Source organism: Netta rufina, assembly GCF_964035555.1.
Source record: "Netta rufina genome assembly, chromosome: 14".
NCBI classification, from domain to species: Eukaryota; Metazoa; Chordata; class Aves; order Anseriformes; family Anatidae; genus Netta; species Netta rufina.
In genome coordinates this window covers 9,049,429-9,065,088 of record NC_140137.1, presented here as the reverse complement: position 1 = coordinate 9,065,088, position 15,660 = coordinate 9,049,429, and the positions used below count along the sequence as shown (strand labels likewise).

Genomic DNA, 15,660 nt, shown 5'->3' with positions numbered 1-15,660 from the left:
GCTCAGCCCAGCCCCAGAAGTGCCCCCACAACGCGTGTGGCTCGCCTGTTGCCCGGGGCACGTCCCTAAGGCCTTCTGGTCCCCCCCTCCTCCTGGGTCTCCCCGCTGTGGGGACATGGCAGGGCCCCGGCTGGCACCGCACGCCTCAGGACCGCAGTGTCCGTGATCTCTGAACCATTTCTGAACCATTTCAGAACCCCTGTGTTCCCTCCAGGCAGACAGCCCGCTGCAGTGCCGCCAGGTGGGCAGAGGGCAGCCGGACCTCAGCAGGAATCAGCGGGCGCTGGGGTTTCCAGCTGTGCGGCAGTTCGGGCAAGCAGCTCTGGCCAGAAGGGTGCTAGGGCTCCAGCCGTCTTCGGATCTCATCGGCAAGCCCTTCTCTTGGGATATCAACCTGCAAAGCAAACAGGGGGGAGCAGTCATCTGCCAGGCCTGTGATACAGCTCGCCATTAGAACACTGTCACTGAGTGAAAACCCAGAGCCTTTCAGCAATTGCTGGAAGCACTTTTGAAACCTGGTGTAGAAAGGCATTCTCCTCACCTCCTCTCTTGTTGCAACATCTCGCAGCTTGACAACTCCATCTGACAGTTCCTGCTCTCCTACAATGGCAGCAAGAGGGATCCCCATGTTCTCGCAATACTGCAGCTGTTTCAGCAGTGTAGGATCCTTCTTGTACAGCATTTCTGCCTAGAAGGAAGCAGCAGTGAATCATCGATGCAAAGCTTGCTCTGATGGATCTTGCAGCAAAACTGCAGGCAGTGAAACTGCATGGAAAACTCTGCCTCGTTACTCCTGGAGCAAATGACTGCCTTTAGTGCACTCAGATGCCTTCCTTCTCTGTCTGCTAGATCTCAGGCAGGCCACAGTCTTGAACAGAGAGCTAGTGGAGTTAGTATAGCTGCTCCAGCTCCCCCCTGAGACTCTCCCTCCCTGGCGACTTACAGGACCAAGTCCACATCCCTACTTTACCTTGATCCCTGCATCCCATAGCTCAGAGATTAGCTTCAGTCTTGCACTGAGTAAGCGTTTCTGAGGTGTAGCCACCAGCACTTGTGTCTCAGTCGTTCGAACTTTCTCTCCAGAAGCCTGCAGGGACAGACAAACTCATGGAAGTCACTGGCTCTGAGGCAATCTGAAGCTCACAGCAGAAGCTCACCTAGGTCATCTCACTTGACCTAAGTCCTCAGCTGTTAGCTCTACAAAACAAGAATATTTAAAGCCCGATCATCACTATTCATTGAATATTATTGAGCAGAGTCCTCCAGTGCACCTGCATTCTGACACACTATCTAACCGTGTCCTGCTGTATCCGTGGGACCTTGGCTTTCCTCCATCCTAGATGAGAGCTGCACTGCTTTCTAATCTATCTTCTGATTCTTCAGATGCAAACACTTTGCCTCAGCCTCACTTACTATGAATCACAAGCTCAGAAATAAATGCAGGGTGGTAAATTTCCCAACTGACTTTCCTGTTATAGAATGAGTGCCACAGATATTATTGAATTTATAATTTCAGGACAGAAAGCTTCACAAACACGAGACAATTAAAGTGACTTGGGAACAAACTTCAGGGAACGGATGAGAAGTCAGGGGATGTCTATGATACTTCTGTTGTTTCTGCTACAAAATGCTGCCCGTGACTGCAACTTGATGGGCTACAGGAGAGAAAAGGGCTCTTTCTTCTGCATGGACATTCAGGCATGAGATGAGCCACCCTCTCCCCTCAAATCCTTTCTTCTTGAACACTGTAGAGCTCTGTAGTAAGTAACAGACTGCTTCCTAGAGCCCTCCCCCATGTGACATACTGCCAGCAGCACCTACCTTCACTCTCTGCTCTAGGATGGAGAATATCCGCTCAATCCCTATGCTGACCCCCACACAGGGCACCTTCCGTCCCTTGGGATCAAACATCCCCACCAGACCATCGTAACGACCGCCTCCGGCCACACTCCCAATGCCGACCAGATCTTCCACGTGGTCATTCTCCTGCTGCAGCAGGACAGCCTCAAAGATCACCCCCGTGTAGTAGTCCAGGCCTCGTGCCAGGCTCAGGTCAAATGAGATCTGTGGGACACAAGGGAAGCTCCCTCAGTGCCACGCTCGGGGCTGCCCAGACACCAGAGCAGCACCCCTCCTGCCTCCGCCCCTCCTCACCTTCCCTGTGATGCCAAACAGGGTCAGGTACTCAAACAGCAGCTTCATGTCCCCCAGACCCTCCTTGGCCAGCTTGTTCTGGGACAGCTTTGGGTCCTGGAGAAGCTGCTCGATCAGGTCCAGGCCACCTGCGGGAACAAGTCATGCCTCACATCTGCCAGCACAGCAGCACCTGCAACGATGGGCCCAACCAACTGCGTGTGCTGCTTCGCTCCCTCCGTCCCTGCCCCAAGCACACCAGCCCCTGCCTGGCCTGGCAGAGAGCAGCTGCACTCGTCAGGAGCCCAAGGGAGCAGGCTGCAGGGAGGAACAAAGGCTCCATCCCACCATGCTCACCGTGAAGCTGGACGTACTCCCCAATGCGATCCGCAGCCTCGGGAGAGAGCCCCTTCTCTCCGACCATCTCATTCTTTACTTCCTCCCAGGGCACCTACAAAACAAGAACACCCATCACCACCCAACGCTCTCGTCACCCACCATCTCTATCAGCCCATGTATATTCAGAACATGTGAGGGAAGATAACACGCTTTTTGGTGAGCAATTTCACAGATCACTGCACCCATCTCACAGGGATTAACTAAGATCACTGAAGTTGCCAGGTGTTATTCTTGGCCACTGCTACCAGCCTAAGAGCTCTCCAAGTCCTTTACAAACACCAGTGGCTTAATTATTGTGATGAGAATAGCCATGACAGTGCCCAGCCAAAGCCATCCAGCCCCTGGGACTGGAAGTGATTTGCCCTGAGAGCACAATGCTTACCTTGTCCAGCTTGTCTATGGTTGAGCACGTAGTTATGAACTTGCTCTCCGGGATGCCACAAACGGCCAACACACCATTCAAAATTCGTCTGTCATTGACCTGGGGAACGGAGAAGCACGCTTAGCTGAGGAAAGATGTCCCACCACAGCTTCCCCTTGCCCTTGCCCAAGGGATGCTAAAAGCTGCAGCTGTTGAAGACTGTTTGTGCCTTTTGGCTGGTGTCTCAATCCCACGGCACCCTGGAGCCAGGAAAAGAAGGGGCAAGCGTGTGAAAACCACCAGGCTCTGGTCTCACCTTAATGAGAAAGTCCCCAAGCTGCAGGTCACTCAGGATCTCGTGCACTATCTTCAGGCACTCAGCATCAGGAAGCATCGGGTCAAACTGGCCAGCGATGTCAAAATCCTGAGGCACAAGTAGAGGCAGACTCTGGTGTAGCTGGACTGTGGCTGAAATCTGTCTCTCAGCTGCCATCCTGTTCAGCACTGAGTTCTCACTGCTTCAGCACTACCCCAGCTGCAGGCTGGTTGTGCAGGGCCTCTGCTTCAGGCGCAGCTCAGCCAGGCACCTCACCCGGCCCCGCAGCTGAGCACAGGCCGTTGGTATGGCCCAGCAGTCCGCACCAATTCCCAGCTCTCTCCTCCCAAGCAGCCCTGTCCCCGCTCCCCTTTCAGCAGGCCACAACACTCACGCACTGGTAGAACTCCCTGTAGCGGCCCCTGGTCGTGGCCGGGTTGTCCCGCCTGTACACCTTAGCGATGTGGTAGCGCTTGATGTTGGTGATTTTGTTCATTGCCAAGTAGCGAGCAAAGGGCACCTGGGACCACAGAGTTAAGGACAGGAATAGGGAGATCCTCTGAGCTGCAGAAAGCTGAACCTCAAAGCTCCTTGTCTTCATCTAACTTTGCTCCCAGATCCCCAACAAATCTCTGAACAGCCTTGGCTGACAACAAGTACCACTGTCATAAGAACAATGTGCTCTTCTAGCAAAGGGACAACTCCATTCCCTCCTTCCTAATCACAGTATGTCAGCACCCTGCAGACACAGGTCTTTACTAGGTCATTTTGCTCTCTTAAGGTGCAATACAGACAAAATTCAACATATAGTGCACATGATAAAGAAGAGAGCTTTTAGGTGAGGTGCGGAGATGGAGCTGCCCCAGGATGGATGCTTGCTTTGTATGTGCAGCAAACATTGCTGCTCTCTCACAAGTACCACAGCACTGGAAAGGTGGCAGGACAAGAGGGCACAGAGGTGGGGACTGCAACAAGCAAGAGCTACAAGCAGTAGTGTGGAGCATCCTGATGCATGGCCACAGAGTAGGGAAGAAAAGGCAGCTTTGCTGGAGATACTGGACTGACTGGGAGGTGATTTGAGGCACGGGCCATACTGATAAAAGACCAGATGGGACGTCCACCATCTAGAGGGAAGGAGGTTTAGTTCATTCTGATGGGAAAAAGCTGGGATTTGCAGACAGGTGAGGACAAGGACGATCTGCCTAACACCTTTAAAGTAGGCTGTGTGGCAGTGCCCTCAGTTTGTCACTGTCCCCGCCACCAAAGGCGGAGGCTACAGCAGGATACAGTCAAGTCGTAGCGCAGGGCCAGCATCTCTCCACCCTGATCCTGTAGCTCATAGATGAGCTTTGCGTTGTCCCCGTACTTCCCCATCAGCGTTTCCTAGGGAGAAGCGAAAAAAAAAAAGTGACTGTCAGAGGAGGCGAAGGAAAGTAAAGACGGGCAGGGACCAGGCTGAGCTTCCCCTAAAGCAGGAGGGCAGGGGATGGAGGGCAGGGGACGGAGGAGCACCCCAACCCCACAACAATGACCCTGCAGCCCCAAAAGCGGAGCCGGGGCTGCCCCAAAGCGGAGCTGCCCCCGCTGCCCCCCGGGGCACCCCCTCAAGCCCTCCCCGGTCCCCACGGCATCCCCGAGCCCTTCGGGGCCCCTCACCCTCAGCTCCAGCACGGGGGTGTCGATGGCGGCCGCCCCGTGCCGCTTGAAGCAAGCCACCACGGAGCCGAGGAGCCGCTCCCGGAGCGCCGCTTGCACGGGGGGGTGGTCGCGGGTGCCCTGCCGCGGGGGGGACGGAGAGCTGAGCCCCGGGACCTCATCATCATCCCGGGACATCACAGCTCGGCCCCGCCGCCCCCCTGCTCCCCCCAGCCGTTACCTTGGGCGTCTTCAGCACCGAGCCCACCGCCCGCCCTTGCCCTTTCCCCTGCCGGGAGGCGGAGAGGAAGCGGCGGGGCGCGGAGCACCGGGCGAGGAGGAGGAGGAGGAGCGGGGGGGGGCCGCAACATGGCGGCCGCGGGGCTCCGGCGGCGCTGAGGGAGGCGGAGGCGCTGTGAGGAGGAGGGGAAGGGGGCAGCGGGAGGAGCCGCGGCGCTTTACGGCGCGGGCGGCGCCACAGGGCCTGGAGCCTCGAGATGGCGTCGGGCAGCGGGGTAGGCGCGGCGGGGACGGGGCTGGGGTCTTCGGGGGTGAGGGAAGGGGAGAGGGGGGTGTGGGACGGTCCTGAGGGGGCTCCGCGCCTGCAGGGGTAAAGGGGGGGGAGCGGCCCTGTGTAGGGCCTGGGAGAGATCCCTGCTTTGTAGGAGTGTCCTGGGTGGCCTCTGGGGGGAGAGCGGCCCGTGGGGCCTGGGGTTTCCCTTCCCTTCCCTTCCCTTCCCTTCCCTTCCCTTCCCTTCCCTTCCCTTCCCTTCCCTTCCCTTCCCTTCCCTTCCCTTCCCTTCCCTTCCCTTCCCACCCAGACCCCGCAGGGTTTGGTGTTGGGAGCACAAGGTGGGTCTCGTTTCCATAACCTGGCCGGAGAGCCAGGCTGGTTTGAACCCCTCAAGTACTATCTAGCAGCTGGCAGCACCACACGGCTGTGTTTTCGGGCTTTCTTGGCAAATCTTCCCTTCGTTTGAAGCCGCTTGCTGAGGAGAGCACAAGGAGCAGGACGGCGGCCAGGGAATGAGGTGGAGCCTGCGCTTTGTTTTCAGCTGCTGGGGTTTCACAGAGTCACAAAACGTCCCGAGTCAGAAGGGACCCGTAAGGATCATCCAGTCCAACTCCTGTTTGTGTTCACGATACTTAGAGCTCTTGCTTCCTTGTACAGGCCTCAACACTGATACTGGGCTGACCAGGCGGTCTCCGTGTCCATAACGAGCAGGAGGGCACTTCCATTTTTTTAACTGTTGTAACTTCATGCGAAATACTGTCCGTCACCCTGAGCAGGGTGATTCAGGTGCTCACAGCCACCCTCACCTCCACCAGACCAACTAAGACAGGTTCCTTTGGGTATTATCTAGCAAAGGCCTTGTTGCAGGTGCCCAGCTCAGAGTTTGGTTTGTTTTGTTTTGTTTCGTTGTTCAGGCACTGGGCAGAAAGCAGCAGTTTCCCTCATACTGTAACAGGAGAGTGAAGCAGCAAGCAAGTTGCTTTCTCTCGGGGCTCCGACCAGCTATGATTTGTGATAATGCGCTGGAATGCGGGAGGATCTTGATTCTGGAAAATACCCTAAAACATTAATTTACACTCTGTGATATTTTCTTTTCTTTTGCTCAGGGTGGTTAATAAAACCTGTTATGACATGCTTAAAGTGCTTAAGAAGCTCTGGGAATAAATGAGAATTTTTCTACGCTTCCCTAAGGCATTTTCATTCTTATCAGTAGTTGTTCACTCTATTTGAAGGATCGCCAGAGGAGAAAACGTTAAATGACTGTGCTGCTGCTGAAGCTTCAAATGGGATTTATTTTATTTGGATTGTGATTGGATTCTTGATTTGGCTGAGCAGAGAAGACGGTGGGTGGGTGTGGGTCCTTTCTTCCCAGAGGTGTTTTAAAATACATCCATCCTTTTTTAATATGAAGCTGGGAGCCTCTGAGTGCTATTCTGAGTGAAATGCATCTTTCTTGCCGTTTGAGAGCTTTCTTCATACGAAAGTAAAGAAGCTTCTGATCTGTGAGACAGGTGTGGGGGCTTGTGGCCCTTGTTGCATTCCAGCCTGACACAGGGAAGGGGCTGCCTCAAGCTGTTGCGTGAATAGATGGGAAAAGAAAGGATTCTTGTCGTGTCACCTCTGCCCTCAGCACTGGTGACAGTTCTTTCCAGAGGGGACTTTTACCCCAGTCTTTGTCTTTATTTGTTGCCAACTTTTACACCCAGTTTGTCCTGCCATTGACAGCTCAGCGTGCTCTGGGGGGCTGGTTAAGGGCCAGGCTACCTCAGAGATGCTTCTTCCCTTCCCTGCTTGGCTGAGATAGGGAGGTACAAGAGCAGGACAGCTTAGTGTGTTTCATACAGATGTTTTCCTGGTATCTCCCCATCCTGGCTTGACATTTGGAGTTTTCAGAGTTTTTTTCTTGTATGTGTGTATTAGTATCTTATGTGAAAAACTCATACTGGATCCTGTGATTTAATAGCAAACTCAGTGCCTTGATTCCTATAACCTGTTGACATACTGCTGATATCTTTGAGAGCAGGTATACACATCCTTCTGTGTTCCTGCATCTTAATTAAACCCTTTATAACTCGTGTTGTATTTCATGGATTCCTCATCTGCTATTTGCAAATGAAATTTAATCAGCCTTGGAAGAATCACGTGTAATTTGCTAATGACTATTCTGTGTTCATCAGGTGGCACTTGTATGGTCTTGGATTCATCAGTTTAAATGCCGTTTGCCTGTTTTTTGGAGGGAAGGGATGGGTGATCATCTCAGGAACTATTAAGATAAACTCAATACTTTGGTCAGCACTTTGAAATCCTTCTAGAAGTAGATGTAGGTGTGCTGAGTATTATTCTCTTACGCTCCATCCCTAGTTGCTGGATATGAAAACAAATGACCCGAGAATATAATGTAGTGCCCCTGATTTACTGCTGTGGCCTCACAGGCCAAATGCTTCCATTTCTTTCCCCATTCTCCTCTCAGAGTTAGTCAAACTGTATAACAGATGTTAATGCACTTTGTTCCCTTCCCAGACTAAGAACTTGGACTTCCGTCGGAAGTGGGACAAAGATGAATACGAGAAACTTGCAGAGAAGCGGCTCACGGAGGAGAGAGAGAAGAAAGATGGTGGGTAGCATACTGATTGCAGGCAAACTTTGTTCATTTGGCTGTGAATCGCCCAAATCCTCTGAGCTTTGGGTGATAGAGCAGCTAGAAATGAAATCCCAAAGGGAAATAGCGTCAGTTCAAGCTTGCTCTTATCCTTTTACCTGTGCTAGCCACTGGACACGTGTTTTTTTTTTTTTTATAGATGTAGTTACTGAGAATCTTTGTCTCTGGCCTATTCTTTATGGAGGGGGAGGAATAATCAGCCATTGGAAACGGGAAGATCTGAGAGCATGACCCAAGTCAGATCTACCTGCATCTAATAGTCTTAATTTTTGCTTACATAATGAGGAGGAAATGGTATCTTTTACTGACTTTAAAAACAAAATGAACAACAAAAAAACAACTAAATCTCCCCCCCTCCATATCTTGCTCAGTGCAATTTCTGCATGAATCACATAGTTTACACGTTCCCAATAGGCTCCTCTTCATTAAGGGCAATGTAAAATCCAGCAGGTAAAGCTTGACCTTTTCTGGCAAGCACTTAGGATTTTTGTGTATGTTTTAGGCAAACCAGCTCAGCCCGTCAAAAGGGAACTTCTGCGGCACCGAGACTACAAAGTGGACCTGGAGTCAAAGCTGGGGAAAACCATCGTCATCACCAAAACTACCCCTCAGTCAGAGATGGGAGGGTAGGTTATGGTCTTTCTGTTGGAGTCTGAGTTGTGTTGGTAAGACAGGGGGTAGTGATAAAGCAGTGAGCCCTTAACAGAGTGGAGGAAAAATCCCCACCACTAGTGTTTGAGCTGTGCTGCACTGTGTTACACCGAAACTGCATCTTCTGGGATAACATAAGGAAGAGAAGCAGCAGGCTGAGCCCCTTCTGATGCCCTTGCTTGATACCAGTGTTGCTTTGCCCTGCTGTAGGAGTAGTTGAGGCAGATCTCTGCTGCCCGCTTGGGTTTTGTTAGCCAGGAGGCCTGCTTGCAGTGAGGCACTACCTGCAGTTGATCCAATGCCTGAGCACTGGGAGTGGGAGAAACATCCAGAGGCCTCTCCTTAGGAATGGCGTCTGGCCACTGTTTGTGTAGATCATGTTCGGCCAAAGGCTAGAAGGATTCGTAGCACATCCAAAGCCATCCTAAGTGTCTCAGGATCATAGCCTAATAGCCAGCAGTGCCAGGGCGGTGCAGCATCCAGGGATGGAAATGCAGGCCATGGCTGGGCTTCTGCATCTGTTAAGGTGGGTGGAGAGCACTGATCTATAAAGCAGGGGGCTGGTTCTGTGAGGTAGTAGGCGTGGGAAGGCTCACGTGCAGTCAGGTGAGAGCCTTCAGCGGGCTGCAGTCAGGAGCCGAGGTGGAAACCTGGGCTGGTGGCCAGTCTTGCCATGGAGGAGGGCAGCACTGGGGTGTCAGAGTCCAACCCTCCCCCTGTCCTTTGCGACTGGAAGGGGATGATTCCATGACTGATTGCAGATCAGCTCATGTCTTGGTTTCAGTCCTCTGTCAGAGGGGCATAAGCATCAGGGTTGGTAACTCCAAATGTTAACTCAGGTTAACACGTAAATCTGGTATATGGCCTTGCACGTGTCTTTTCACCAAGGCTTTCAGTAATAGAGGTAACTTCCTTTTTGCCCTGGCTAGTGGAGCTATGTCCCAAACAAAGGCCTGATCACTGAGGGGCTCTGAGCCCAGGTAACCCAGTGGGTGTGACTTTTTGTAATGCTGGGGCTGTGCTTGTTTCAGTACCTCCAGTGAGGACTTGTGGTACCAGACTAGTTTGATTTTAGGCTAGAGCAGCAGCCTGAGTTACAACTAATAGGTCCAAACTACATGGAGATTTTGAATTTTAGATCATCTCAAATAGTTGTTCTGTGAGATGAGGTTTGTCTCATGTTTTGGAGTTCATGTTTTCTCTTTCTCTCCTGCCAGGTATTACTGTAATGTATGTGACTGTGTGGTGAAGGACTCCATTAACTTCTTGGATCACATCAATGGCAAAAAACGTGAGGACATTTTTTGTGTATTGTTGGAGAGCTGGTGCAACTCTCTGGGCTGTTCCCTTCACACATCACCAGTTTCAGGGTTCTGAATATTCATACATGGATCAAAATGAGATCAGGGTATAGGCAGAGTTTACTCATGAGAGCTATGGAGATGTTGCCTTTATCTCATGGCAATCTCTCCAGGTTGATGGACTGTTTGGGTGGAATAAGGCTGGAAGAAATAGTAAGTGTCCAGTAAGGTGGAAGTGTTTTCCCTACTCTGCGAGTCTGCTCTGCAAGAAGCTCAGGGTCAGCAAATCCTGATGTCTCCTCTGAAAATCTCAAGAGAGGTTTTTTAACAGCATTGAAACTTTAAACAAGTTCTTAGAAAAGTAGAAGGTGTGTGGGACTTGCCTGTTTTTGGATCATAAATTTCTCTTTGTAGAACCTGAGTATGAAGCTCAGAAGTAGCTTGTCTCTGAGCTCCAGGGCTTTGAATCAAGAGGTTACAAGGATGGAGGCTGTGGGCTGCTGAAGTACAGCAGGGACAGGGGTGGGACAGGATGACCCCAGAGTTGCCGTGTCCTGCACAGCTGTTCAGGTGTGATCACACGTAGTGTGATCTCCAGAGTGCAAAGTATAAAGCTGTCATGGTTTAACGTGGCTGGCAGCTAAATACCACCCAGCCATTCGCTCACCCTTCCCCCTCCCTCTCTGGGATGGGGGAGAGAGACAGGAAGAGTGAAGCCTGTGAGTTGAGATAAAGACAGTTCATTAAGACAGGAAAATAATAACAATAATGATAACAGGACTACTACTACTAATGTGTACAAAACAAGTGATGCACAATGCAATTGCTCACCACCCGCTGACCAATGCCCAGCCTAACCCCGAGCAGCCACCCCTATATATTGTTCAGCATGACCCCAGATGGGATGGAATACCCCTTTGGCCAGTTGGGGTCAGCTGTCATGGGTCTGTCCCCTCCCAGCTCTTGCTACACCCCCAGCCTGCCTGTTGGCAGGACAGAGTGAGAAGCTGAAAAGTCCTTGGCTTGGTGTAAGCACTGCTCTGCAACAATTAAAACATCAGCATGTTACCAGCACTCTTCTCATTCTAATCTAAAACACAGCACCCTACCAGCTACTAGGAGGAAAATTAACTGTCCTAACTGAAACCAGAACAAAAGCCCACAGATTTCTGGTCCTTCTCTCCATTGTTGCAATCATGCAGTTATGTTATCCTAAGATAAAGGCAGGAGAAGAGGTCCCTGTTGATCAGCCTGTTTCTTTAGTACATTTACCTTGAGTAAGAGGACAGTAGTGCAACGTAGTCGAGGCAAGTTTTCTATAGCTTGGGGATGAAAATCCCTTGCATTAAAGCCCTGTACTTTTATGTGAATGGGAGGATGACAATGAAGCGCTTTGTCTGCCATGTGAGGAGGTCAGCAGTAAGTCTGTATGAGAGAATCTGGAATCAAAAATAACTGGTACGTCTTTGTGCGTGGTCTTGAGATGAAGGGTTGAGCTGGGGCTGGAAGGGGGCATAGCTCTCTTTGGTACAATACAATTTACAGTTTGGGAGCTCTTGATCCAGCCCACAAATCTGGCTGAAACCTGCTCGTTCTGGCAGCATTCTAGCTCAGTACCAGTGCATAGTTTGAGCTCCCTGGTGCTGCTGCAGCCCCGGGACAAAAGTGTGCCCAGTTACTGGAGTCAGCAGGCTGTTTGGATTGACCAGGCAGCGTGGGTTGGAGACGTGGCTGGGGGTGGCCCTTTCACACTGGGCTCGCTTGTGAGTGGAAACCTGGGAATCTGCTCTAGACAGCCACTGGATCAGAGGCCTGTCTTAATGTTTCGTGTCTTTGCTTTAGTTAGAAATGTGCTGTGTAATCAGGATCTCTCACTGAAAGATGTTTGTTTGGTTTGTCCCATAGCTGAGAAAAAAAAACAGCTTGGCAGTTTTATTCTGACTCCTTTTTCAACACTCCAGTCCTTGTTTCCCCGTCCCAAGCTTAAATTCCCTGAAGTGTCAGAACACCAGCATGATGGGGAACACCCTCATACCTTAAAAGAAAAGCTTGCATCTTCTTCCTTGTTACAAATAATAAAAGGATCACTGTAGTCAGTGACTGGTTTAGGTTATCATATCCCCTAAAATCTCCCTAAATCCTCCCTAATCCCCTCTGACATAGGAAGTCCCAATCCATGCAACAGCGTGGGACTAAATGAGGGCAGAAAGTGTATGCCTCTAGGGGAGGAGGCATGGCTCAGTCAGACTCCCCAGGCTGGATGTGAATTCTCTGGCATGTCCGTAGGTAGAGATGGTGTGGAGAGGAACCCCTGAAGGCTGGGCAGTCGCACAGTGCAGTGCTGGGCTCTGCTGCTCAGGAGTGTGGGAGGCTGTGCTTTGAGTGGTGATGGGATGCCGTGCTCACATACTTAAACGGGGATCAGGGAAAGGGGCTATGTGCAGACCTTTAAAGGCTTAATAATGTTGCTGAACGTGGCTGGTTCTGTTCCTCCAGACCAGAGAAATCTGGGCATGTCCATGCGGGTGGAGCGCTCCACGCTGGACCAGGTGAAGAAGCGCTTTGAGGTGAACAAGAAGAAGATGGAGGAGAAACAGAAAGACTATGACTTTGAGGAGAGGATGAAGGAACTCCGTGAGGAGGTGAGTAAGGGCAGCAGCTGACAAAGTGGAACCCCCCAGGGAATGTGTTTCCTGAGGAGAGCAGCCCTGGTTCCTAATCTTGTACTAGCTAGTGTGGGCTTCTCATCTGCTGCTCTGAGTGGATTTTGCTTGTTTTTTTTAATTATTATTTTTATTTTAAATTATTATTATTTTTAATTGTTGCCCTCCCTGGAAATTTCTTTCCTCTCTTTGTGTGCAAGGATAATTTTTGACGCTTAAAGTTTCTGCTGAGAGTGTAACACAGCCCTGGCAGTGCCCCTGTTTTGTGTCCCATTACTTGTGTTTGATGTCATGTGCCCTGATAAGCAGGCCTGTATATTCCTTCCTGAGGTGTGACATGGTTCTGGGGATTGCTGGGATTCCTCCTGTGTGCAGCATGCTGCTCCTGTGCGCCCTCCCCAGGCGTGGAAGGGTTTTGTGAGCAGCGTGCTGTGCTGTGCCCTGTGTGTCTGTGCGTGTGTGGAGGCAGTGAAAGGTACCGGATTCCTCTTAAACCTGGGCTTAGGTGCCAGTTCCCTGAAATGACGATCAAGTGTATTCGAAAAACAGCTGACAATGTTCTGACAGCTGAGGAGCTTCTGTGCATGCTCCTCCTTCATCAGCAGTAATGTAAAAAACAAGCATTAAAAACTGCTGCCTGTTTGAGTCTCCCGGCCCAAGCTCTGAGCTTTGCTTCACAGCAGGGGTGCTCTGCTGGGATCCTGTGCAAGTCCTGGCACTCGAGCAGCCCTGTGCTCTGCTCTCAAGCAGGCCTTGGTGCTGCTGAGGCTAATCTGTCTGGGGGAGGCAGGAGACAAATGCCCCGGCAGCGCAGGGCATGCTGTGGGTTGAAAAGCTACTGTCAATCAATGCGTGGCAACAAAGAAATTAGCAGCAGCTTTTGGTGTAGCTTTCTCCAGGGCCTGGCTGTTCTCACTGGCTGCAGAGCAGTAGATGGAGATGGGAATGGCAGGCTCACTTGCTAAGTTGGGAGGTGAAGCCATACTTGTGTGTCGCCCAGTACAAGCCTGGCGCTGTTCCAGGGCTTGTGATCCTTACCGAGCAAAACGCTTTGATTAGCGCGGTGCAAACTCTTTGATGCCAAAACCCCCAAAGCCACTTAGAGCTCAACTTCTGTTCCAAAGAGCAGCTGTCACTCCGCCGCACTGAAAGCCAACAGGCAGTGACAGGCAGCGTTACAGCCGTTGGAACAGGGCATCGTGCGGTGGAAATGTCTCCTGCTTTACAAACAGCCCCTTCTTGCCTCAGCGTGGATTCCAGGTGAAGCCTCTGACATGTTTGGAAGCGAGAGCTGATGATTTCACGACACTTCTCTTTGGCTACGTCCTCTGTGTGTGACTTGCTTCTTGGGGTGGGAAGTGAGTGGTCTGTAGGCAGCAGGAAACCTCCTGGAAGGCTGCAGACCAGGATTTTGCTGACTGTTTTCTTTCTTCAGTTACAGCGTGGGTACTGTTGGTAGAACGTGGGTGAACTGCAGTGCCCAGTGTCTTAAAAGCTTACTCGGCTTAGGAGATTCAAGTTATTTTGCTGTTCTTTTCCTTGCTGCAGGAGGAAAAGGCGAAAGCCTACAAGAAGGAGAAGCAGAGAGAGAAGAAAAGGAGGGCAGAGGAAGATTTGACATTTGAAGAGGATGATGAAATGGCAGCTGTGATGGGTTTCTCTGGTTTTGGCTCAACCAAAAAGAATCACTGAGCAGCTCTGGACTCTCCTCTTTGTTAACACAGATTGTTTTTACCCAGGAGACTCTGGATAATTCTTTAAAGACTTGACTGAGGACTTGTATGTAAATCTCCCAGTAGAAGTTGGCCAGAGGAGTCGAAAAGTGATTCCATGCTCTACCTGTGCTGCAGAACAAGCTCCACTTGTCATTAGCTTCCCATCTCCTTCTGTGTCCTAGATCTGGCTGCTCATCAATGCTCTTTGGCCTTGTGTGTGCAGGGAAATGTTCTGCTGGGTACGTTTTTGTGTCAATAAAGTGCAGCAGTTCTGTACAGATGGCATTGTTCGGAATTATTTTAATTGTCAGCTGGGCATCATTGTTTTGAGGTCGTGTGTTTAAGGTTCAGAGAGGGATTCAGCTTCTTTTTGGATCATGTAACTGAAGGAATTGTGCCATAGTGAGTGAGCAGTGCTGGTTTGTACAGCCTGAATCTTTACGAGCTGTGCTGAAGCAGAGCTGGGGGTGCATGGAGTCTGGGTTGCTGAAGCTTTTCCTGTGTATTTTATCTGTAAGGGATACTTCCCTGTTTTTCCTTGTGTTTTGTGCCATAACTTTGATATCTTTGATCCAAAGGAGAAATTCCTCCCCAGGACTGATCTAGGATAGAGCAAATAAAAAAAACAGTGTGCACAATTTGCCCAAAATAAACTGATAGTTTTAATTGGCCCGTTGGTGGGAGTTTTATTCCTTCCTTGTTTTGAGAGCTTCTGCCTCCCAGTGAGAAAAGTTGCTGATGTCTCCTGAGGTGCACAGAGCTAGTGGTAGTCTTCTGGGGCCCTCAGAAGATGCAAAGGTAGGGCTCGTCTGCCCTCTCCCGAAGCAGGTACTTGCTTTCCTGTGCAGGCAGTTGCTGCCATTTTTTGCATTTTAAAGTAGTTCTGGAGAGGCATGTAAGAAACTGAGAGAGGGAAGGGAAGCGTGGACAACACTGGGGACCTGCATTTCCATTAGGCAATCCAAGAGCACACTGGGCTGCATTCCAGAATTTACCAGCCTTCATATATCAAGGGGCACTTTTACCCTGTCTACTGGCTTTCAGTGTTGTTTCACCTCTGCCCTCCCCTGAATCCACTTCATTTCTGCTTTTATTTACTTCAGTCAAGCCGTGTGTGACTCATTTCCGTCTCCAGTTAGGATTTACATTTTGCGTGGCTGGGTTTTCATAGCTCCGTCTCGCTCCCTCTCTCTTTTATGTATATTGATGAGATCCTTGTTCTTGCCCTTCTCTGTACTTTTATGAAATTTCTGACCCAAGGAAGGCTGAAGTGCGTTTAGCCTGCTCTTTCTAATACATCTAGAACAAATCCT

General features: G+C 50.7%; 2 protein-coding genes across 3 annotated transcripts; one reads left to right on the top strand and one right to left on the bottom strand.

The window, feature by feature from the left end:
• Positions 1-7: 7 nt before the first annotated feature.
• On the bottom strand, positions 8-5,095 carry LOC311214656 (histidine--tRNA ligase, cytoplasmic-like). Of its 2 annotated transcripts, XM_084295374.1 has the most exons (12): positions 5,086-5,095; positions 4,866-4,985; positions 4,497-4,592; positions 3,604-3,729; positions 3,210-3,317; positions 2,915-3,013; positions 2,491-2,584; positions 2,155-2,282; positions 1,822-2,064; positions 971-1,087; positions 542-688; positions 8-394 (listed from the first exon to the last, which is right to left on the bottom strand). In XM_084295374.1, the coding sequence occupies exons 3-12, from the start codon at positions 4,581-4,583 to the stop codon at positions 338-340; spliced, it is 1,206 nt and encodes a 401-aa protein (XP_084151500.1). In that variant the 5' UTR covers positions 4,584-4,592; positions 4,866-4,985; positions 5,086-5,095; the 3' UTR covers positions 8-337. The 2 variants fall into 2 exon arrangements, with proteins under 2 accessions (XP_084151500.1, XP_084151501.1); XM_084295375.1 differs by lacking the exons at positions 4,497-4,592; positions 4,866-4,985; positions 5,086-5,095 and having other exon boundaries at positions 2,482-2,584; positions 3,608-3,729.
• Positions 5,096-5,295: 200 nt separating this feature from the next.
• ZMAT2 (zinc finger matrin-type 2) lies at positions 5,296-14,625 on the top strand. The gene is made up of 6 exons (XM_084295376.1): positions 5,296-5,359; positions 7,879-7,972; positions 8,520-8,643; positions 9,886-9,959; positions 12,466-12,611; positions 14,181-14,625. Exons 1-6 carry the CDS (start codon positions 5,342-5,344, stop codon positions 14,322-14,324), a joined length of 600 nt encoding a protein of 199 aa, XP_084151502.1. The 5' UTR covers positions 5,296-5,341; the 3' UTR covers positions 14,325-14,625.
• The last annotated feature ends 1,035 nt before the right edge of the window (positions 14,626-15,660 follow it).

Coding starts and splice junctions, on each gene's coding strand:
- ZMAT2 (XM_084295376.1), top strand. Junction 7,973..8,519: donor GGAGAGAGAGAAGAAAGATG/GTGGGTAGCATA, acceptor TGTATGTTTTAG/GCAAACCAGCTCAGCCCGTC. Junction 12,612..14,180: donor TGAAGGAACTCCGTGAGGAG/GTGAGTAAGGGC, acceptor TCCTTGCTGCAG/GAGGAAAAGGCGAAAGCCTA.
- LOC311214656 (XM_084295374.1), bottom strand. CDS start 4,583: ATGGGGAAGTACGGGGACAACGCAAAGCTCATCTATGAGCTACAGGAT. Junction 3,730..4,496: donor CCCTGCGCTACGACTTGACT/GTATCCTGCTGT, acceptor CTGTGGTCCCAG/GTGCCCTTTGCTCGCTACTT. Junction 2,283..2,490: donor GGAGTACGTCCAGCTTCACG/GTGAGCATGGTG, acceptor TTGTTCCCGCAG/GTGGCCTGGACCTGATCGAG.